At 41.7% G+C, this 24199-nt stretch overlaps 1 protein-coding gene across 2 annotated transcripts in view; it reads right to left on the reverse strand.

Annotated features, from left to right (window-relative positions):
- Window positions 1–936: 936 nt before the first annotated feature.
- Window positions 937–24199, reverse strand: part of gask1a (golgi associated kinase 1A) — a 51143-nt gene continuing 27880 nt past the window's right edge. The window contains exons 2-6 of one of the 2 annotated variants that reach the window (XM_076737631.1): window positions 22899–24053; window positions 21359–21793; window positions 6186–6308; window positions 3586–3689; window positions 937–2072 (exon numbers count right to left, since the gene is read on the reverse strand). In XM_076737631.1, the coding sequence (XP_076593746.1) occupies window positions 1868–2072; window positions 3586–3689; window positions 6186–6308; window positions 21359–21793; window positions 22899–24053 (2022 nt within the window). In that variant the 3' untranslated portion in view covers window positions 937–1867. Of the gene's footprint in view, window positions 2073–3585; window positions 3690–6185; window positions 6309–21358; window positions 21797–22898; window positions 24054–24199 lie in introns of both variants that reach the window. The other variant, XM_076737629.1, reaches the window with a different exon arrangement.

A 24199-nucleotide genomic window follows, 5' to 3' on the forward strand; every position in this document is an offset into this window, starting at 1 on the left:
AGAGTCCATTTTTATCAAAAGGCTTCCAGGATCCGGTCCAGAAGCTATTTGCTGACAGCCATTTTTAATCCCTTGATTAAAAGCAGAGAAGCTTATCTCATAAAAACAGACATCCAAATCAATCACTCGATCTGCTGTTGGCTCACTGTAAAATATTAAAATAGAAAAAAGAGAGACCATGCTTCTTTCCACTAAATTGTTTGGGAAAAATCAGCACTTGGCTGTTGCTGAGGAGCAGGGGAATAATTTGTCTCATATTTCCCTTCTGCGAGGCGACATTTGGTGAGACTGAATGAAAAACATGAATGTGTTTGGAGTGACAAGCATCCCTTATCAACAGACAGAGCTACAGGGGCATTTCATTTGGTGCAGATGATCAAACAATCAGCATGAATTAGACACTTTGAACATGAGGGCCTGCGTGTGTTTGCTCTTGCTGTATGCCAGTCCAACACACTCACTGACACACGTATTACCTTGAGGCTTGTGTTTGATTCTGTTTCCAGAGCAGAACCATTCTGTCCTCTGTGTGCACTTTGGTGGAAAGCTGCTAGCGTTTCACTGGTTTATCTGCAGTCTGTAGCACTGTTCTTCTGTCTGATACTCAAACACATCAGCTCTGTACATACCTCACTTTCTAATGTGGCATTCTTTTTTAAAGACTTTGTGTATATTGGCTTTATCAATATTTAATAAATCATCAACTAATGCTATATCCATCAGTTACGAGCCCTCCATAAGGACGACTTTTGGGCTGCCCTGTCAGTGTTTATCCTCCTCCAGCAGGACAGCTGCTATGTTGGTTTTCCCTCTTTAGCTCTAGTTCATTATGAATGCTCTTCCATTTCACTGCTGACTTTCAGGAAAAGACTTTCATGATGTCTTAGAAGACAATGAGGACCCAGCGAACATGTGTTAACATTAGTAACCACAGAGTGATGGTTCACTTCCTTTTATTAATGACTTATTTTACACATAAAACAGCAGACTTAATGGCTTATTGACAAACTCATGAACACTTATTAATGTTAATGAAACCAGCCAGAGAGACTTTTGAGGACCCAAACATTGTCCTTATAAAGCCTTAAAACGGATCTATAAAATCATAAGTAAATGATATTTTACATTATTTTGGCCATTGGTAAGAGCTTATGAACCAGTGAGAAGTTGTTCTTAAAGTCCTGCTTTAATTTTATCTAGTTTTTGGTTTTGGTTCCATGAAGGATCCTCCATCTTTGCATTAACTTGTCACAATGCTGCTGGTTCTCCGTCTACTTAAAATTCCAAATTCCAATGATCTATCCAAATCATTTCATTTGAAACAGTTTGCATAAAACTGTAATCATTAACCTTCTATGAGGCCGACGAGGCTGACAGCATCCTGACACACAACACAAAAAGAAGTAACGAATGTTGGCACCCAGTCACCCACCAGTGGGAACATACATACCGTGGACCAGTTAGCAAGTCAGCTAGGCGACTACAGGACATATAACAGCTTCAAATGTATAACTAAATGTCGTGGTCCATGATTTTCAACACTCAGGGGCATGAAGGCTAATGGAACATTTTTGATCTCACCACCGTTGGGTTTTAATACTCTAGAATAGGTTGGTCCATGGGCACTGAGGTTGTCACTGTGGATGTTGTATTTATTGTACCCTCTAATAAAAGGGTGTTTTCTGACGTCCAAGCTTGTCAGCCATGCCGAGTTAGCTGAACCCTTTCATCTCTTTAGATTTCTGTTCATTCAGAGCCTCACCTGCTGCAGAATGATCTCTTTGATTACACTAGAAATGTCATCTCGACAACCAGCCTGACGAGCAATATGTTTGATTTCTATTCCTGCTTTGTCTGGTCGGCTCAGTCACAGGTCCCTCTTGAGCTGCAATTTCTTATCCCTGATGTGCTGGAGGAGAATCTTCCCTCTGTGCTCCACAGTTTGGATGAGAGGCCTGAGACCGCTGGCCCCGCCTTGGCTGTCCCAGAATTCTCTGTCAGTGTAGAGGGAGCGTAGAAGAAGACTCTCCAGACAGCCTGACTGGAGCACAGACACGGCTCTCTCTGGAAACCTGGACAACATAAATAGCATTAAATCCAATGTGTTTTAGCCTCTAAAATCTGCAAAACAAGGCCACTTACTGAATGTGTAAAGCCTCTCTAGGAGTCTTTTGAGTCTGGTGCCAGAAGAACGGCTGTGACATAATAAGTGTATGGGTGGTGCTGAAGGAAAGGTCATGGAGTGTCTGAGGTAAAGAATTAATTCTCTGCAGAGTAATAAATGGGATGAGAAAATTTCACGGTAATCTGCACATTCCAATTTTAAATCTGTAACTTTGACTTCATGGTGGCACGAGTGACGGCGTCCAGACAATCCTTCATTTTCATGAGGCAATCATTTTGAAGAAAGACCAGTAAGTCTTTACACATGTAGGATGACACTTTGTGGAAACTGGTTTGTTTAAATCATCCTGAACCCTTAACATCACTCACTGTCATTAACTTTCACCTCCAGCAGGGCAACACTTGTGAAGTGGCTGTTCCACAATTTTCCTCATTATGTAAACAAAGAAGTCTCCTGTAAACTGTGATGATACTACGATGGCAGAAGGCTCTGATGCTGGTGTTTTGGGGAGAAACCAGTCAGTGGCACAAACCAGAGCTAGAGGAACATTTTGGCATAACAAAAAACCAGTGTGCCATGGCTGAACTGAAGCAAAATTGACCCTCAAGGTGAAGTGATATAAAGAGCCAGATGGTCAACATGCAATCAGTGGAGCATATAACCAAATTCGAAGCTCTTTGATTGGATGTTTCTTACCAATTAATCTTGAGAGTAACTGACTTCTTTTTACGCGTACAGCCAAATATTTCTTTTGGTCATCTTTTGTAGCGATGATTCAAGCAGGAGATTGCCAGTTACTTTGTATATGCAGGTGATGAGTTTGCTTGCAGAGCCCTGAAAGTATTCAAAACCTTCCTAACCAGGAGTTATTATGGCTACTTCAACTGATTTCATCCATCATGTGTACAGGAACTGTGAATGACTCATTTTCACTTCCTGCAAACAGCAAATCTATTGAAGAAAGTTTCAGAAGCTGTTCAATTAAAATGAGTCACTCTCTACCTCTGGAAAAGAACCAATTTCCCCTTTATTTTGATCCATATTATTCAGTGATGAGAAATAATACAAGACTTTAACATTCTATTTCCATTCAGTTTCACATCCAGGCTTAAGATATTTAAGAGCATTTTATAGAGCGGCTTAGTAATCCTAAGTGACAGACAAAAGGGAATTTCTATCAGACCTGATTCATTCAGCATATTGAATAGCAGGCTAATTGAATGCACACTAATCTAATCAGACAGACATTGTAACAAAACCCTAACAAGCTTCCAGTGGACGTTTCTGTGCTGCTGATTTGAGTGCTGTTCACCAGGGAAATATGTTGTTAGATGAAACATTTCCTTACATCAGTGTTTGTGCCTGCTGTGAGCCCAAATAAGTCTCAGACTCTGCGTGAATGAAGCAAAAAATAACTCCAATTTGCATGCTCCTGCGTTAAAATAGTGCTTTGTACTCACTCATCAATGCCCTCAACCAGCCTGAAGTTGAGGTTGTCAGTGGACTGCTGTGGTCTGCCAGCGTTGTCTATGAACACCAGTCTGGAGGGATCTGCCTTCCTCACCTGAGTACAAACACAAACACCATCAGCAGGAAGGAGGAAACACAGGTTCAAACACGTAGTTTGAGTTTTGCTGTTTCTGACGAATTTAGACTGTCATCCTTTTGCTCTTTTTATTTATTATTTCTTTTCTTTTTCAATTAAGGATGAAATGTGTGAAATAAACTGAACCTAATACAGTTAAAATAATAACAATAATAACGTAGCCTTTATTTAATGGATGTCAAATTAATACAGTGTTGCTCAAAAGGATAAATTTGGAGCATGTCTTTGTATCTCTGTCCAACATCAAACAAAAACTGCATTCAATCCAAGCTCCGCATTTAGATTTCCCAAGGTCTAACATCTCTTAGCTTTATTTTGCACTGCTTTTAGGTACATGATGGTCAGCAGCCAACCTGGCCCGCCCTGTGGACACACCATCCATCACAGTATCACAGCTGTGTACAAAAGCGTGACAGTGATATTAAAGAATGAATGTGGTTGTAATCACCTCATTACCAAACACAGCTGCTAGCTCGCCGCTAACACTCTGGATGCCCCTCCCTGTGTGAACAGAGCATCCATAACAACCTGGAACTTCCACCTGCAAGCAGGCGGTGGATGAAACTGTTAGCTCACGGACCATCTAATCAGAATGACCTGTCTGGGTTTCATTACGACCAGTTTTGTTGTGATTGTGGACAGCGATACAAGAATACACTTCACCCATTAAAGCTGGTGACTACATATAAGGGTTCACTCTTAGCAACACACTCACCCAGAAACCTTACCCACCAGCTTTATGGAGCTATTTAGCATCTTTCAGCAGCTCACTGTTTTGGTTTTAGAGCCTGCAATTTCAATGTGAATGGTAAATGGCTGCTTTTGTATAGTGCTTTTATGCAAAGCACTTTATAATTTCCCGCTTATTCACCCCATTCACACACACACACACACACACACACACACACACACACTCACACACCGATGACACAAAGCTAAAGTGCAAGGTCCTGGCCTGGCCATCAGGAGCAATTTGGGCCTGCATGTCTATAAAGATATGTGAACAAGAGCTAAATCCCCTCACTGCAGGTGTGTGGAGGTGAGACGGGAGCCCTGGTTTAGACTTCTCTCTTTGGTAAATTGTGTGGTAAGACAACACATCATACAAACCACCTCTTTTCTAGCATAAACTGGCTGTTAATATTTGCTAACAAGTCTCCAATATCATCTTTATAAGGTGATCATTTGTCAGTTTGGTGCGTGCAGCACAGAAAAAAAATCAATGAAAATTACTTTAAACGTGTTATCTTAAACGTGCATCAAAAAGTCAACAAAAGGCTAAGCGTATGCACAAAGTGTTAAGTTGAGGGCAATAATTAGAAGTTTTGTGCATTAATTATTCATCTGAGAGCATGGTTTGTTAATTTCAACACACAAATGAGTTTTTCTTTCTACCCTGCAAGGCTTTGTAATTGCAAGCAGAGAACGGTCGTATAATAATTTAGGCCAATCATGTACTTAATATGCTTTTTTCTAAGGAAGATATTTTGACATGTCACAGCAGGAAAAGCACAGGTGTAAATGATAAAATGAATGATGGCTGAATTCCATCTAGCTGCCTCACTTTGAGGGTTCAGATTTTTTACATACTGGCCCACTGTTGCACTGTCATGGCTTACTGAGACATTTGAATAGAACAAATGAATGTTACTAGTAAAGCCTGTGCTTTACTTATTATGCCAAGTCCATATCCACTCTGCTATCTATGCTGTGCGCTTTGAACATTAAGTGCATGACAAAATCAACTCGGAATAAGATTACTGAACAACAATCTCATACCTGAGTAACAACAACAAGCGTAAACCACATTTTCACTCAGGATTCAGCAGGTAAGTGAAGGTGGAACCTGCAGAATGAAAACAAGCTCCTGCTGTGTTTTTCAAACAAACAGCTTTGTCTATTTTTACGTGAGCAGACACTACAAATCACAGGTAATCAGCACCTGACAGCCTGAGAGCTAATTCGCTAATAAAGAAAACACATACATCAACGCTCCTGGTTGTATAATATACGCTTATGTTGTTTCATTTTAATAAAGATCTCTTGTGCTGTGATTCCATGGAAGAATGGCAGCAACAAAATGATGTAGAACAAAAAACACAGGGCAGTCCAGGTGGATTTCATTTTCTTCATTCCCTCAGATATGATGAATAATGATTTGACAATTACAAAAAACAGTGCTGTATAAAGTTAGGAAATCAAACAACAATTTGGGATAGCAGGAGAAAAAGTATTTTCGGTTTTCTTTTCAGCAGCAAATCAATCAAAGCACAGATCAGTAAACTTGTCCTTTGACTGAGAATAATTCATTAGTCTTTATGCCGTTACTGCAAATAAAGAGAAAACACCCAAAGGCCTTCAGGAAATAAATCATTTTGATAATGGCACAAAGAGGACAAAAAACTTTGTGGTCTGTGGAGCTGAAATAATGTGAGTGCTGTTTGTGATCCGTACCAGGATGTGAACCAGCAGCAGCTCCTCGGTGTTGCCACACTTAGTGTGCAGCAGGTTCTCCACACACACTTCTGTTGGATCAGGCGTGAAACCACAGCAGTACCTGTCCAGCCGGTCATTGACCTGCACCAACAGACAGACAACACGCAGAACGTCACTCGCTTTGACAGAGCAAGGTGAAGACGATGTTTGTCATCTCTGGTTTTACACAAAGTCCTACGTTTGTGGCCTTCTTGCTTCTCAGGCAGCATGTCGGCTGCTCTGACCCTCCTGCTGGTGGAAGTTTGGGTCATATTAATGGAAATGAAAGGATGATTTCATACTTCTGCTACTATACTTTCTATACTACGTCTATACTTTCATTTACAGCTAATATTTTATGAAAAAGGCATTAGAATTTCAAAGATCCCCTCCATACATGTTTTAAGATGTATATAGAAACACTGTTCTTTGACCTTCTCCAGCATTAAAATATCCTGAATCCATGATCGTTCAAATATGCGTCATTTCAACAGTTTTTTCTTGTTTTTTTTAAGAATCTTATTGTCTCCTTTCCATCTGTCAAACAAACCCACATTTTGATTTTGATTGATTTGATTATTTGACTAATTGATTGATTTGGAATAAAGATCAGGAACGAGATTACGAGGCCAAAGCAAACTTTCATCTTTTGATCAGTCGGAACTGATTTCCACTGTAAATCATGTTGAAACAAGCAGCCCGTCTTGGCTCATCATCACAGTCAGTGATCTGTTTCTGGCTCCCAGTCTGACAGATAATCTCATGAAGGTATCAGTATGAAACCAGATGAAACACACATTTAGTGTCCGTGTTGATGAATGTCAAGTGAAACAAAGGTAGTCTTAATGGTTCGCGTTGAATGGAAATTTAAACAAACTTCATGGCCTGAACCATCAGAGATGAAGCCCTGCACCACACACTGTCCAAGCACAGACAAAAATGTGAAAATAATTAGTTAGAAGTCTCAGGACATGCCTGTGGTTTTGGAGAAATTTTACCCTGCATGACATCTGCTCAAGAAATTTGTAATACTACTGATATATCAGTCTGATGTCTGACTACAAAGTTTAGCATTAAGCTTGTGCACTTTAAACTGCCCTCACAGGGTGTACTAATTCAGTCATTTCATAGTTAATAGTTACAGAGGTTAAAATAACGGTTAATTGCTCTTTAATCAGATCTAAAGTCAAAAGGAAAATTATGGATTATTACAACTTGAACAGAGCAGATAAGAGTTAAAACCACAAGTCAGTGTGAAAATGTTCATTTGAATGTAATGAATTAAAATTTCTATTCAGTTTGTTGAAGTGTGCATGATGACTCAAAACACACAATCTGGATTTGGGACTTGTTAGTCTTCACTTGGGATAACCAAGCGACTTCCTTGTCACTTGTGAACTTAAAACTTAGTGACATTATTACTTAGTGGATGGTGGACCATGACTATGGAAATCCAAGTGATAGCAACCTTGAAGCATACAGTAGCTAATCCTAAAAAAGATGCAGCTGCAGGATAAGTAGGAGTGTATGAGCTTGTTCTGGCTGCTGCAGTGAGCTCTTCCATTCTACAGCCGATGGAATGATGAACAATATGAAAGGATCCTGTCAGTGTGAGAGCCTTGTGATTTACTCTCTGGTGTTTAAGTGCGAGACTGACACAGCCAGAAGCAAACAGACACAACCTTCATGTGATCCGCCCTCAGGGTTTGGCTGTTGGTGAGGGCTGGTGTGTTTGCTCTCCCTCTGTGTATATGAATGTGTGTGTTGTGTGCATCGGTGCATTTGTGCAAACCTGTGTGACTAACACAACCCCGGTGCCCTCAGGTCAGCTGTGTGTGTGATAGAGACGGTGTTTGTGTGCTTTGTGGTGCAGTAAAGCTGCACCTCCACTGTTTCTTCTCACTTGTGTGGTGAGTTTAGGAGACTTCTCACCCTGCTGCCACATTTCCATCCCACACTGGAATATACTGATTTTGAGTTTGGTCCAGCAGCCTTGTGGAGACTGAGCCAATATTGACTTACACTGCCAGTGAACACCAGCAAGCCTGAAGGGAAGACAAAATGTGGTGCTCGACTGTGGTCAGAGTCAACAGAAAATTAAAGTGGAACAAACTGTAAAGTGTATGTGGGGAGTCTGATTCACTCAAAGACACTGTGGCTGCAAGTCTCCAAATTCAGCACAACAGTGGACTGCGTGATCCAATGTTCTGTAGGGCAGTTAACTTGGTTCTTTCAACTCATTCAATCCTTATTTCACCTTATTTGTATACACACTTGTCCTTGTTCCAGTGTTTGCTGCAAACTGCTGTGCTGTTTCTCCGTTGAATTCTAGTGTTCTCTTGTCAGTCAAAGAGTGTGGGCAGTATGTGCTGCCTTTATTTTTTTAAAGTTTTATTCTAATGAAATCTGACTTTGTGTGGGTGCTGCTCTTTTCTCTACTTTTCAGCCACTGGCCATTACTATGACAGATTCCAACAACTCTGAACTGTTGCCTGAAAGTCTACCTCATATCAACTCTAAGGAGCTTTGAATGTGTAGTATGTTCACACTAGAAAGGTGACAAAATCAAGTATATTCAGTAAAGTCAGTATGCATACTAAACAAGACTAAAAGTCTGCAGCCATGCTATCTGTGAGGGTGTACTTACAGAGCGGTGATTCGAGCTAAATGCTAAAGTCAGCAGGCTAACATGCTCACGATAAATATATTAATATGCTGATATTTAGCAGGTATAATATCACCTTGTTCTCCTTGGCAGTTTAGCATGTTAGCAAGCTAACAGTCGTTAATTTGCACTAAACACAAAGTACAGCAGAGGTTGATGGGAATGTCATTGCGTATTTTGCAGCTGGTTATGCATCAATGTACTGGGCAAATAAAAAATTTGACTCAGTTCATCCTGAGGGGAACATGGATGCCTGCATCAAACCTGTACCAGAGCTGTTGATATAGTTCACTAGAAGCCAAAATGTTGACCTCATGGTGGAACTAGAAAAAAAGTCAGTAGCATGTCATCCTCTGAACACCTTGGGTATAGGCTATTGTAAATTTCATAGCAATTCATTGAATGGAAGTTGACATATATCTGACTGGTGGATTGCTATCCACTGTTAGGCATCAAAACAAAGAGGCGAGGCAGTAATGCTAAGTTAACTTCTCTTAAACCAGCAGAAGTGTCGGTGCAGTTGCGTCTACTGGCACGGCTTACTGGTGATCCAGGCCTGCCTGCCTTTTGCTATGGCACGATGGAGCCTCTGGGTCACTACACTCCCAGGCGACTCCACGGCACCAGTTGGTCACTGAGCAGTGGGGCCTCCTAGCTGGACCGGTGGTCTCGTTTCAGGGCCGCTGGCAGAGGTCTGGGCCTGACACAGTTCTCAGAGGAGGTCAGAGTTGGGTCGCCGACGTGGCTTCTGTTGGTTCTTGTGATGTTGTGGCTGAATGTTGAATAAAAATCATCTTGCTACACTAATTTCTTCATCTTGAGTAATGCTTTTGGCTGGATGAAAACTTCTGAAAGAAAATAGCAGACTATAAAAAGAAGAGGCTTTGTGGTTCCGAAATATAAAGGTCAAAAAGAAACAATTCTTTGGCACTGAGGCAATCAGAGGCTTGTTTAGAAAAAGGGTAAACTGTGCACCCACTTCAGGCAAGGAACAAAAGAAAGAAAAATATGGTAAAATAAAACAGATTCCAGAGCTGAAATGAGGACCAGCCTAACAGCAAAACTGTCGGTCAGCACTTTTTTGTCAACTTGCCAAAGAAAGCAGAGTTTGGGCAATGATTCATTCCAATAGTTACGGAGATATCCTGATAAACTAGATGTTAAATCCACAAAGGAATATTTCATCAAGAAACCATGTGCTGAGCACTGTTAGCTGAATTACTGACCGCTTGGATAACTAATTTACCTCAATTCAGACTTGGGCTGAAAGAAAGATTATAACACTCCCAGGGAATGCAGATCTGGCCTCCGTCCGTATCTCAGGTCATGCAGGGTGAGAGGGAGAGAGAGTGTGCACACTGTGCAAGTGTGTGTGTGTGGAATGGAGGGTGAGAGGAGGGCATGTGTGTTCAGTCAGAATAATCATTGATCAGATGTATAGTTTCTCAGGGGCGGACAGCCCTGGTGCCATGTCTGCCAAGTGTCCAGTCGGTACTTTAAGTATGGGAGATGAGGAGGAGGAGGGTCTGTAACAGGATCCGCTAACCCCCTCTTTAAACTCTAAGTCTTATTTGACCATGATCACACTTCTAAGCAGTCCATCACAAACGCGCTGAGCATCCTGAGCTCTGGTCGATTTTCCTTCCCAGCTGTAGCAGAAACTGCGAGGTAGCACTGTGGAGCAGTGTACCTTTCATTCTGAAAACCTGCACTCAAACTGTCACCTTATCCTCAGTTCCCCTATCTTCCCCAGGGTGTCCTCTGCTACCATTGTGTGTGTGTGTGTGTGTGTGAGAATGAGTGAGGGTGTGTCCTTCACACTGCTCTTCCTGTGCCTTTGGTGTTTGGTTCCCTGCTATCAGAGCCCAGGGAGGTGTTAAGGGAGCAGGTATGAACAAGTGTTCAGAGGCGCGCTCATCGGCTCTCAGCAGATCAATAGGAGGCTATTAGAGCTTGGCCCTGTTACAGGGATTGACTTCTGGCAGCGAGGGGGGGAAGAGTGCCTCATGGGTTATTCATATTCAGCCCCACACACACTGTAGATGGGTGTTAGATACACATTCCATCTCAGAGTGAGGACGGAACAAAGCAGGACACAATTACTACTGCGGGTCGTAAAATCAGCCACATGGTGCAGCCTCGGCAGTGTAAGCGGAGTGTGTCAGAGCCAGCTCGACACTGAGGAGGCGAAATGTGAAAATAACTGTGAAATGTTCAACAATAGTCTTTCTTGAAGACCGACCCTGACAGAAATACATTTACAGCATGTTCATGTGATGTACGTCTGGCTGCTCAGAGGAGGAAGACAGCCGTTCTGCTGACCACACGCAGAGAACAACATGAGGAACACATGGAACAGGAGCTTTAGTTCCGGTGGCATCTGAGGTCAACTCTCCTCGAGAAATAGATGATGATTTTATATCACCATGAGGAGTGGAACTGATAAGAAACGTACCTGAATTAGAGGTGACGTTACTGATTAAAGTGACAGTTCTTCCGATTGATTGTTTTGTTTACAGTTTCCCAGAGCTATAAGTCACGTCTTCAAATTGCTTGTTTTTTCCGACCAACAGCCCCAAACTCATATAAGCACTAACAAATCCTCAACTAATAAAATAGTAACAGATTAATTTTCTGTCATATGACTAATCAGTTACTTGAATAATCATTTTAGCTCCGTGCTGTATTGAGCCGTTGGTTTTATTGTAAGAGCTGAATGATTCGATTAAAACTGGCTTGGTTTCCTTTTGCCATTCATGCACTAACTCACACCAGTCATTAACACTGATTCTCATCACAGTTATTTGTTTTCCTTTAGCATAACAGTCACAGAGGTCACTTTATAGTCACATGTTCCATACGAATTCCAATCACATTCCACCATCACCAAAGAGAAACAACCAGGCACTCCATGCATTTCAGAATCAGTCTTTCTACATACATCACTGGGAACACCACTGCCTGCTGAGCCACTGACTTTTTTATGCAAAATGTTATTTTGCCTTGTTTTTCCACTCCAGCAAGCAAGCGGCACAAACACACAGACACACATACACACATACGGGTAAAAAGACAGTACACTCAGGCTTGGTGTCTTTCTACCAGAAGCAGCTCAAAGGGCACTTTCAAATATCAAAAAACAAGGCTTGTCCCTGTGTACAGGTCAATAAGAGAACAGAAAACCAGAGATGTTAGTCCCTTTCCAAATCAGCCCCAAGCCTGTGTTTGTCCCTGTTCAGTATTCCCCTTCATTTATTTAAACAGGAAAGGCCATTTAGAGGAAGCTCTCCTTTGCAATTACAGCCTGATAACAACACATCTAAAATACATGAACAGAAGTTTTCTTTAAATATCCTCCATGTTACTGAACATAGAAACAAGGGATTTTCCCGGTAATGTAATGATCATATAGGCTTTGTATAGAGAGATCTGGTTTTGTCCAACATTGTCTTTATATTTCTAAATACTACAATACCCATGAGCCTCAGCCGTCAATTCTATGGATGAGAAGCCAGCCGATGTTGAATTAATGATCAAAACATGACACCAGGGTTGCTGAATTCATTCAAAATTGACCCAGAATGCCAAAGTGAATTGATTTCAGCTGCAGATTCCATGCAACAATCTTTAGTTTTACCCACTGTTAGTGCAGCACATGACAGAATTTTAAGATCTTTGACTGGATGATTGTTGCCAATGCACATTATGAGTTGTAGTTAACTTCTCCCCCAAAGTTTTTATGTCCACAAGCTTGTACTGTTTAACTTTGACTTTTTTTTTTCTTCTTCTTATTTTTTTTTTGGGGGGGGGGGGGGGGGGGGGGTTAGCATTTATAATAGGGACAGCTGAAGGTACAACAGGAAAGGGGGCAGACAGCCTCAATACACGGGGTGCACACCCTACCAACTGAGCTATAGGGACACCCCAAACTTTGACTTTACTCAAAGAACCAGATGCTTTCCAGTGCAGCTGTAAATCTTTTGTACTGATGATTCAACCAGGAGATTTTAATGTCCATCAAGGCTGTAAAAATGCTCCAACTGTGAGTTATGTAATGTTGTCTGTGGGAAAAATGAATGGGACTTTCACTTCTGGAAGCAGGGATGCCTGAAACAGCTTCTCCCACTTTGCAGCTCAATTCAAACAGGAGGGAACTGAGGACTGATCTGTTGACAACTACTTTAACTGCAGATGTGGTTCTCTACTGATAATGAAGAAAGATGTCAGCCAGTGCAACAGTGTGGCTCACTGACGTGTCTTTAATAGTTTTTGGATAACAATGGAGTGCTATGGCACAGAGGAAGAAGATATATCAGGCTTTGGTACAGACACATTACTGGTTACTAGGATACATTCACTGTTGGTTTGGGTGTTTTCATGAGATTTGTTGGCCATAAGAAAACTATATCTGTATAATATCAGCAGTCTTATCCTTTAAGGTTTGCCACAAGACACTGCATCATGTTATATGATGTCTTGTAGAATGAGTTTGTACAGATTGGTACATATAATGCAGGCCAGGAGTAACTAATGTAAAATCACTGCAATTTAAAGCACAATTTTTATACCAGTCAAAAAAAACAAGGATTTTCCTCTGTTCATTCAGGTCTTTACATCTTGTACTTTATTTACTTAATAGTGTCATTCTGTTACTCCATATTGAAATTCAGTGTTGGTTTGAGTCTTTTCATGGGATGTGCTGATGATGAGAAAAACACTGACCATCAGCAGACTTTTAAGTACAGTTTACATATTTTTCCTCAAACATCTAGACTGTTTGCTAATGCATATCTTTCTAAATTACTTTTGATTGACAGCTCCGCGTTAACCATGCTCAGGCTGAACTTATGCATATACAGTATAACCTCCTTTATTCCCTGAACCAAATCAAGCATCTCCTACTCAAACCACTGCTTATCGAAAACAGTGCAGTGTTGTTTGTCCATGGTGGTGCACACATGAACCTTTCCAAAATTACAGCTCAATCAGATATATGAATGCATCTGCACCGGAGGATTTTTATCCAATGATGTCATTCACAGCTGATGATTAAAAAATTAACATTCTACCCTTTCAGTTTTTTACATTTCTTTTCTTTCCATTGCCACAGCAGTAATAACATGTCTGTGTACGCTAATGAATGAATCCTCAGACATGGCACCACCACAACAAACTGTAGGTACACACCCCTCCGTGCTTTCAAAGACATCAAGACGCTGAATAATTCAACACAGATTCCACATTTACACAGTAAAATAAATTACGTCCTGAGCTCCACTAAAGCTGCTGGAACTTTTTATTTACTTTAAGCAGAACTCAAACACATTTCCTCGTCCTAATCACAACAGTATTTCTAGTAGTGTAAACAGGATTATTGTGGGGAGCTCTGAGTTTACCCTCTGATGTAAGCAGCCAGGCTATTGCTTTCCTCACAGTATTTCTAGATACATGCACACTACAAAGGCACAAGGATTTTCAGCGTACATGTAAACATACCCACATACGAATAACTGAATGAATAACTGCAACATTTTAAATTGTGAGTAAACAAACAGAAATGTAGGCAGCATACTGTAATACTTGAAACTGCAAGTTCCCAGTTCACTATATTTGCAGCCAATAGATATCAGTGCGTTCTGAGGTACAGGGAGAACGCTACAGTGAAAATTCTAATTTGCTTTTGTTCTTTTAAAAGAGCTGCCTCCCGACCGTTTTTCCTCCCCAGCCATGATGTCATGTGATGTGGGGAGGGCAGGGTTTCCTGCAGTGTTGTCATGGTACTGTGCCTCTGCAGAGAGTTGCTAAGTCATAGTGAAAGTGGGGGATTGTACCATGCTGCACAACTGCAAGTCAGCCACTCAGCCACACTGAAATTACACAGATAAAAAATCACACAGTGGGATATTTCTTCTCACATGAAAAACTCTAGCACACACCTTTAGAGTCTCATTTTAGTCATTCCTCAGGACTTTTAAAGCAATCTGAATGGATCCTGATTGTGAATGTTGTGCAGCTGCTGGCCTTCAGACCAGGCTGACCTCAGACTCAGGCTTGTTTTGGAGCTGAAACACACTGCAAATGCACGTTATTATTGAAATAAATGCTTCGAATCCTGATGGGAGCCTCCTGACTGATTTGATATATAATGGCTGATGTTAGTGCACCCACTTATTGGCTCATCGTTCACTTTAAAGCCCACACAGCATCTGTGAATAATGAGAAAACAAAGGAGCTGCCTTTATATCTTAGAACTTTGCATTGTGGGTTGTAGTTTTGATCTCACTCTATCATACTGTCACTGAAAACAGGCGGGCTTTGTTCCAATGTGGCGAAGAGTGATCAAGTGTGCTGGGGTGCTGACAGTGGCCCTAGTTGTCTCTGTCATTGTTAACAGAACTTCATTTACACAAAGACTGCTTTAGTCAACATCTGCATTAGCATGGGGCTAATGTGCAGTCTATACAGGCCGTCAGCATGCACACCTGTCACTCAATCTTATTAAATCAGCAGAGACACAAATACTAATATTTTTATTTTAATCAATTAAATTATTAATGGTGATTAACCGACAATTGTTGACATCCCTAATGCTGACAATGGGTCATGCTAACAATGGGTATTAAGACAGATCAGTGTGGCTGCCAATATGGCCACCTGAGGTACTGCAAGACAGGAATTCCCTGCAGACCAAAAAACATTGTCTGATTAAACCATGATGATAAAAACAATGTCTATAAAACTGTTGACAGGACACATCCAACTGTAAACAAGGTTAATCATCACTTTTTATATTCCTATTTGATCAATGAAGATTTTGAATGTGTAAAACGTTCACAGAGCCTACAAAAGCATTTTCATGTGGGTGACATCATCCCAATACACAGACTATGGGCTGAGTGGGAACGTGCAGGCGGCTCCAGTGGAAGAAACACTCAGGCGTACGTGCAGTGGGACTTACCATGCAGAGGCAAACCTTTGTTCTTCCAGTTGACATCTCAGCATGGCAGCATTGATCAGAACGATGAATCTGTCACTCTGATACCAGGACTTCTCCAGCTGCCCACATGCTAAATCAACAGCCTCAAACAAGCCAGCGTGTGAAGATGAGCAGGCAGGTAGTTTGGTTAGCTGGCATGCTTCCCAGGAAGTAGATCTCTTTGCAGTCAGCTATATGAGCTAAGCCAAGGGGCTAATATCTGTGTTTACTTTTGGACTCAGGAGACGATCATTTGAAAGCTTTAGAAAGTTTGACTGCATATTTCAACATGTCTTTTTTTTGTCAGATTCCACATTTACAGAACCTCTGCAATGGAGGAGGTGAGTGCAAAGTACTGTACTTGTACAGTCTTTTCTTCTCAGGGCAGTAGGTTGATACATGTTACATGGTAACCACGTCTATCTATCTATCTATCTATCTATCTATCTATCTATCTATCTACTGTGTAAGGGGTAAAGGCTCTACTTAACACTCTGCAGCTACACCAGTCTGTCATTTAGCACAGAAACACCAGCTCTGGCACAATCATTAGCAGCTGACACCTCATAAACGAGCTCCACTCAAAATGTAAATCCAAAGACACACAAATACACACACGCACACACACACACACACACACACACACACACACACACACACACACACACACTGAAAGAGACAAAAGCACACATGCTCATATCCAGACCGAGAGCTGTATTGGATTTTTAATTGAACCGACAGCACTGCATCCATACTCACAGACACTGACACATCAATACCCAGGACGCACACTCCTCTGCACACGCAACGACACACAGAGACACTTCTAGTCTGTAGGTATTGCTCATTAAGCTGAAGCATTATGTAGAAATAGACCTGGCAGTTTTGGCCTGCTGTAACGTCTGTACCGTTTCATCAGCCTGAAATTAATTATCTGATATTTGTTTGCACTCAGGAATTCTGACAAAAGAAAGTCAGGCTTTCTTCTCCACTCCACTCTTTCAGTCATGAGTGGTGCAGTTAGCTCTTGTAGCCTGGAGAAATGTTTTCGTCCCCAGACACGTTTAGTCGAACTATTAACTCTAAATTGTCCATAGGAGTTCATGTGTTTCACTGTGCCTGCTGTCACTCAGCTGCTCTTCCTACATTTTAGCGCTCTACACCAAAAGCCTTGGACTGGATGACTGCAAGTTTGATCCTGAGTCTGAATGTAAGGTCAACACTAACTGCTATGTGAACTGGTTAGTTTCACACTAAGATTGCCACTTTGTTGCATTGCACCATCTCTACATATGCTAGAGTCTGATTATAATCCAAACATGGCTGCAGAAAGTGACATTTCATTCACTGCAGACAATAGGACCCACAACAGAGTTAGTATGATAGAGATAGAACAGAGATAGTATGATATGTCATTGAGTTGTTTTTTATAGCGAGGTGAGGCCAGCTGTGTCACACATACATACATTCATAATAACAACATCAACAAAAGTATGAATAAAATGTGTATGTCAGGGGAAGTGTATGATGTAAATAACAACAGTGACTTGCAGTCTGTTTTTACTAAGTTGTAGTGTACTGCACGACTTAAACTATGCCTGGACTATGCTGGAGTGGGCGCTGTGTACAAATCAACTGAAAGCACACAGGAGAAGAAACAAACAGGAAAAGCTGGGACTGGGGATCCATGAACCAAGCATCAACAAGAAACTGTGCAGTTGGCATGGCCACAGACTATGATGTTTCAAATGTTGAGAGACACTTGCCAGGTCTGCTGCATGTCGACTGCAATTCTGTAATAGCAGAGGTTTGCAGGTACATCTTTGTGAAGCCTCCCAAGAGAAGCATGCAACAGCCTGCAGGGCTGCAGACGCGAGCATCACAGTTCTCAACCTCATAAAGTCAGCTCCAAGCCAAGGGTCTTTTCAATATTCAGTAAAACCAGCATCCATTTAATATTCTTTAAAATTCTGTTTGGAGTTTTCTATTATGTAACCCCAAGATTCATTCAGGAACTTCAGTTAAACACGCACCATCAAGAAATCATGAATGGTAGAGTCTACTCTGAAATATGGTAATGTAGCTGTCCTCGCAGATTCTGTTGATCTTTCTCCAAATCCAGGTGATTATGCTGCATTGCAGGAAAATTACAGTAAGTCACAAACAGAAATGACTAAATCTATTTGTACTATAAACACAGTGTAAGCACTCACAGACTGGGGCATGAAAGGATAAATGTGTAAGATGTTCAAGTTACACCTTAATTCAAGTTTTAAATTACATACTTGGTCAGGATTACCTTAGTCCCTAGATAGAGGGAGCTATACACCACCTCACAGTCTCTGTCACACACACACACACACACACACACAAGCACACACTCTGTCTCTTTCTCTCTAGAACACACTCAGCTCAGGCTAGCAGGTTTGTCTTGTTTGCCTCTTCATGTAGTTAACCCCTTATTCAAACTGTTATGTTATACGTAATGATTTAACTGCACTATAACAAAGTGACATATTGTGTATATTATGCTGTATATAACGCATCCTTGCAGAAAGCAGTGACATTACTTTCCCAATTTTCCCAAAACTGGAAAGCTGGCTTCATTCTGGCATCCTCACTCTTTTCTTTAGCTCCTGAAGATCTGTTAAACAATACTGGACAAGGCAGACAAAAGAGAAAAGCATCTCCTCATGCTCCTCCCTCCATATGGATGCAGAGCAGGCCATTGTGCTTGAAGATACACATGCATTTTGGATGCTGCAACTGGATTCTGAAAAGGCTCCCAGCGAATGTCTGTGGTATTGTTTCATCACTACAAGACACTGTGCTGGTGATGCTGCCACCAAACCCGATGCAATTTAGTAAGTAAAGCTTTGTTTATATATATATATATATATTATTGCCTAACACACACGAAAAGAGAAAAATGAATAAATAAATAAGGTAAAAATACAATATCAAGCTAGCAACAATGAGAGACTGACCAGACAACAACAACAGCAGTAAAATGCCTACAAAAATGTGTTTTTAGAAGCTGCTTGAAAAATGTGATTGATAGGGGAAGATGATTCTAGAGGGTTGGAGCTAAAACAGCAAAGGCACGAGGGCAAGGTCATACAGAGCCTTACAAGTCATCAATAGGGAATAGCAATAATCGTAACAGGAGAACATGAAAGTGTCATTCAATAGTTCAAGATCTGTAGAAGACAAGATACATCTGATTTTTGGAATATGTCTTAAGATAGAACTTTATCAATAAGCTAAAGGAAACAGGACTGAGCAGGTTAAGTAACACGTTGGTCAAAAGTCATACTGATCAAAGATGATACCAAGCATTGATATTTGAGTGAGATGGACCAATAAACTGTTCAACTGCAGAGGAAATATTATCAGGACCAATTAAAAGAATTTCTGTTTTTGTTTAAGAGACATCCGTTCTTTTTTTGGTAGCTAAGCCATCACAGAGGCAGGACCGCTGATTGAGGTTAGGGGGGGTGCTGACTGTGAAACAGCAGACCATTTGTATAGCTGCTGTGGTCCTGAATAAACTGAACAGGAATACGTAGACTTGGATGGATGGATGGATGGATGGATGGATGGATGGATGGATGGATGGATGGATGGATGGATGGATGGATGGATGGATGGATGCACTCCTGCTGCACAGTCCACAACATGACATCAAACCTTCTGGTTACCAGGGCAACTGAACAAAACCTGTGCCATTCTTAACTGCTAACAATGAAATAAACACCAATGAGAAAATCACATCAACTCTCTCATCAGATTCATTCATACTGAGCCATATAGCATTATCTCCTGTCCTGTGGCAACCACATTTCCACATTCAGAAAGGCTTGTGTGCACAGGTTTATGGGTAATCAATGTTTTGTACATTACACACACTTACATTAGCACCGCCAAAACCCCTTAGTAAACATGGCCTATAAAACAGTTAATAGTTTGTTCACCCACAATGAACTAGATGCATCACTGAAGAATATCACAATCTGTCAGCAGTATCACATTTTATGGCTGCACATTACTATTACAGCCACATACCTTCTTCTGAACTGTTGCTGCTCTCTTCTGTAATCCTCAGAGGGAATTCAGAAACTTTCTGCAGAGTGGGAGGATCGCTACAAACAGCTTTATGCTTCTTATATGTGAGATCAGATGGCATCTTATCTCAATTACACTTAAAGCTGAATCTTTGATCACATCCTAAATTTAATGGCTTGGCCAGCAAGGACATCTGGTGTGTGTGAGTGTGTGTGTGTGTTTGTGTGAGTGTGTGTGATGTGTGTGTGTGTGTGTGTGTGAGAGAGAGAGAGACCAGACGAGTAATTTCTATTCATCCTGAGTGCCTTCTCTTCTCAAAGTGTTTTCTCAAATCAAAGCACAGGTTTATACAACCGTGTGCTTTCTATGCTTTGATGGTCAATATGAAACTAGTTTGCAAGTCTTTCAGCGCCAGCGTCCAGTAAGGCAGAAATCAATGCCTGAGAAAGCTTTAGAAAGCAAAGAAGAAATGATGAGGAATAAAGTGCAAGGATTGATAATACGGACTTGGTGGGTCGTGGCTCATACCAGTGTTTAAAAGGCATACAACAACGTGCAAGCGAGGGTCATGTGATCAATGATACTGCTGTCAGGAGGTAAGCTTTTGGTAGCATTGCTAGCTCGTCTGCTTGTATTGGAAGGTATCCTGCTGCTTTCCTGTACTCGTTCACCTCTTTAGTTTTGGCAATTTGTGATCAAAACAATGCGAAAACTCATTAGCTATAAAAGTTGGTTTTATTACACAAAGCCTTTAAAGTGTGGGTCTGTTCACCGGCTCCGTTCACAGATGTGCACAGTTCAAAGCCAGAGAATTGAATCTTTAAAAATCACTTTTTACTAAACGGTGCTCATGTGTCATTTTTCTAATTAAAACTCATTCTTAAAGATGTTCAGTGTGGTTTGTTAGATAACACTGCATTAACAGTTTGTCATGCTATAGTAGTCAGCAGGCAGTAAACATGTCAACACTTTAGCTTGCTAGCGACAGTGCTAGCTTTACTCCCGTTGGGCATGTGACCCTTACCTTTCAGGTAGTAGTGTAGTCACAGTGTACCTCCAGTAGCACCACCTATTTTGCAAGGATGTGAACTTTGATTGGACAAGGCCTTTAGACTCACTCATACTATAGTGCCATATTTGCCTGGTGCACTGCTGCTGTGTTGCTGCTCAAAGCCCTGAAGGAACTGCCGAGAACATGTGAGATACATTTTATTGTAAGCACTATAATGAAAACAGCCTGATGTCTCAAACTGTTTCTTGCTTCACGTGCGATTCCTCCCTCTCGCCACTCCTGACTTCATTTATTCTCCCTTCTAGGATGGAAAACATTTATTTCCCCCTCTACAATAATTAAAAGATTATGTTACTTGTGCGTGCTTGTGGTTATGTCTGTCTCCTATCTAAGAAAGCCACATCATGAGAAAAGAAAATCTTTATTCGTCTTACCTGCAATAAAAAGTCAAAGAGAGCCAGTCTCCCCCATTCTGAGTGGTGAACTCCCACACAGGGTGCTGACCTCAGGTCTGCTTCACTCCCACAGTGGACCTGCAGCAGCTTCTGGTACTGGACCCATCTGAGTGGAACTGAGTTCTGGTCATTGTCTCTGTCCGCAAGGTGCTGAATATCTGGATCCCACCACACTACAGGTCTGGGGGTGCCGCTGATGTACCGATATGGTAAAATGTCACTGTGGAAGGTCCTCAGCACTGCAGGGAGACTTCTGTTGAGTCCCAGCACCCTGTCCAGGTGGAAGGCAAACACTTCAAACCAGTCGTCGGTGCGTTTGATCAGGGAGCAGTGCCCCTGCTGGCAGCGCTCGCTGTGGATTTCTGGATGTCTGTGGCCAGGTCCATGATGAGCTGAATCCCTATTCAGTGATGGCTGCTGTGATATAGAAATACAGTTATATACTGCTTTCCATTTCCTTTTCATTTCTAAAACACCATTTTGTATTAGACACCACACCCAACACTAGTGCCTCAGGGTACAGCCCATGATATCTTGCTGGAATGGTTTCACTTATGATAAAATGAATGTCTATAAAAAAATTTTTAATAATAATAACCTTGTAGCCAGCAGGTCGTTAATAAAACCAGGTCTGCCCTCAACCTTCTACACAGAGATGAAGGCTTTTTCAACTTTTGATATGCAACTGGGGAACTGACAGGACTGACTGCATGGTGCCCACATTTAAAGAGCCACGTCACGTTTTGGAGTTGGAGCTTTTTAACTACAAAAACTTGTTCACCCTTTTTAAATGAACACATTTGCATCTCAGATACATTTTTTTTCTGTGGTTGTATGAGTTTGTATGTATGAAAAGCAATTAGCAGGTGCATGACATATGTCTGAATAACAATAACCAGCATACTAATCATCTGCATTCATTGCTATAAGTGTTATGTTGTGATTCCATGGTAGCGCAGAACAAAACTGAAGTTATTCTATATTTTTCTTAGTGTCACAAACCCCAGGAAAAGATGAAATACTTTCTGCAGGTTAATGCACATTTGGTGCACTAGTGACTATTTGGGTCAGTAGGATGGTGTATGTGGGATTGAGTCCAATTGAACTACAGTGTGTGTGGTCATGGTAATGAAGAACATGTCACCCAGTGCAACAGTCAGGCTTTGATACAAACAATACTTGTTAGTAGGATCAACTCATTTTTGGTCTCTGTCATCATTTTCAAGAAAAATCTCAAATGTCTCCAGTATAGTCTCATATATACGGTACCTTGTCTGTTCATAATGGTAGACAACAAACAGTCCAAGGAAAGAGGGTGTCATGTGTGCCAAAGCTCTCTGACACAAAGTTGTGATTTTGGGCCAGATAAATGAAACTGAGTTGACCTCACATGACTAATGCGAGGACACTTCCAGATCCTTCTATGTGGCTGGAAGATAAATTCATGACACAAGCAGCTCCACTGTGTGACATTTCAAATGATCTCCTGACATTATTATCAAAAACAGTCGAACTGTACCTGCTGATGTGCAGGGCGATCCAGCGCCACTTGAAGCACTTGTCCATGTGCAGGTACCCTGGCTTTACTGACCACCTCACCCCCCGCAAGGAACACCATCTTCTGGATGTCATCCTCGCTGAGCCAGGGAAGAGGTCGGAGATCTGGACTAATCCTGATCCTCCTGTGGTCACTGTCTGGGAAGTCCTGCTCTGTAAAGCTCAGACACCAGCCGCTGTCATCTTTCTTTATGGCTGCCTCAGGTTTGAACAAAGCCTTTCTACGGTCCAGTGACCCAGGATTCCTCCTCACTTCAGAGGGATCCTCTGAGAGATTATGGTGTTTTTTTAGATCCCTGGAGGGCTTTTTCACAGACAGCTGCTCCTTACTGACTTTGTCAGATTTCCCTGAGTGCCGTCTGTGTTTTTCCAAAACCTGGTGATGTTCAGCTGGCTTTGCACTTGTATGGTTGCAATTTATTTGTGTGTTTGCATGCTTGTTTGTGTGCCTATCTTTCCATCTGCCTTCCTGTCTGTCTGCAGCTCGTCTGTCACTTATTACGGTATCTGTTGGAGCAGGAATATGGGCTGCCGTGGACTTAGATATGCTGCTTTCAAGATGAATGTATGTCTGAGCAGCGTGCTTCACCACAGCACTGTGGTTACTTGGCTTAATTCCATGCTTTGGCTCCATGTTGTTGACTGTAAACGTTGGGAGATTGGGATGCTGATGACTGGTTGGATGCCGTGTGGCGCCTGCCATCTCTTTTCTTCTGGATGCACTGCGTTTGCTTTTGTGTTTATTTCTGTGTAAGTTTCCATGATTTCTCTCTTTGATGCTGTTTTTGTCATTGCCAGCAGCATCCCTGAAAGGTTTAGGTGCCACTGGATGTTTAGCTGTCTCTTTCTGAGTGCCTGATTTCCAGGCCCCATGGTGGATGTGAGTGAGTGGCAGCTGGAAGGCAGCAGCTGGAGGGAGCTCCACGATCCTGGCCCTGGATCTGAACTCCCCGGCGGAGCTCAGGCCACGGGACGGCCGTCGGTCAACGTCAGTGGGCGGCGAAGGAAGGGGCAGAGTCATCGTCATCACAGAGATAGTGAGAAAGAGGAGGAAGAGGGGGGAGAGGAGGAGCAGCCATTTTTGACTACAGCAGAGTTTTGACCACACTCGCCAGGCCTGGAAGAAAAAAAAGAGACAAATAGAAATGCAAAAAATATAAGCCAGGGGAAGACCAACAGAACCATGATTATAATGGAGTGGCACCATAAATTACAAAGATAGAATTTGCGCTAAACAGAATGGAGCGCTCAAATTCCTGTGGG

The sequence above is a fragment of the Chaetodon auriga genome, chromosome 8 (genome assembly GCF_051107435.1).
Source record: "Chaetodon auriga isolate fChaAug3 chromosome 8, fChaAug3.hap1, whole genome shotgun sequence".
Taxonomy (NCBI): Eukaryota; Metazoa; Chordata; class Actinopteri; order Chaetodontiformes; family Chaetodontidae; genus Chaetodon; species Chaetodon auriga.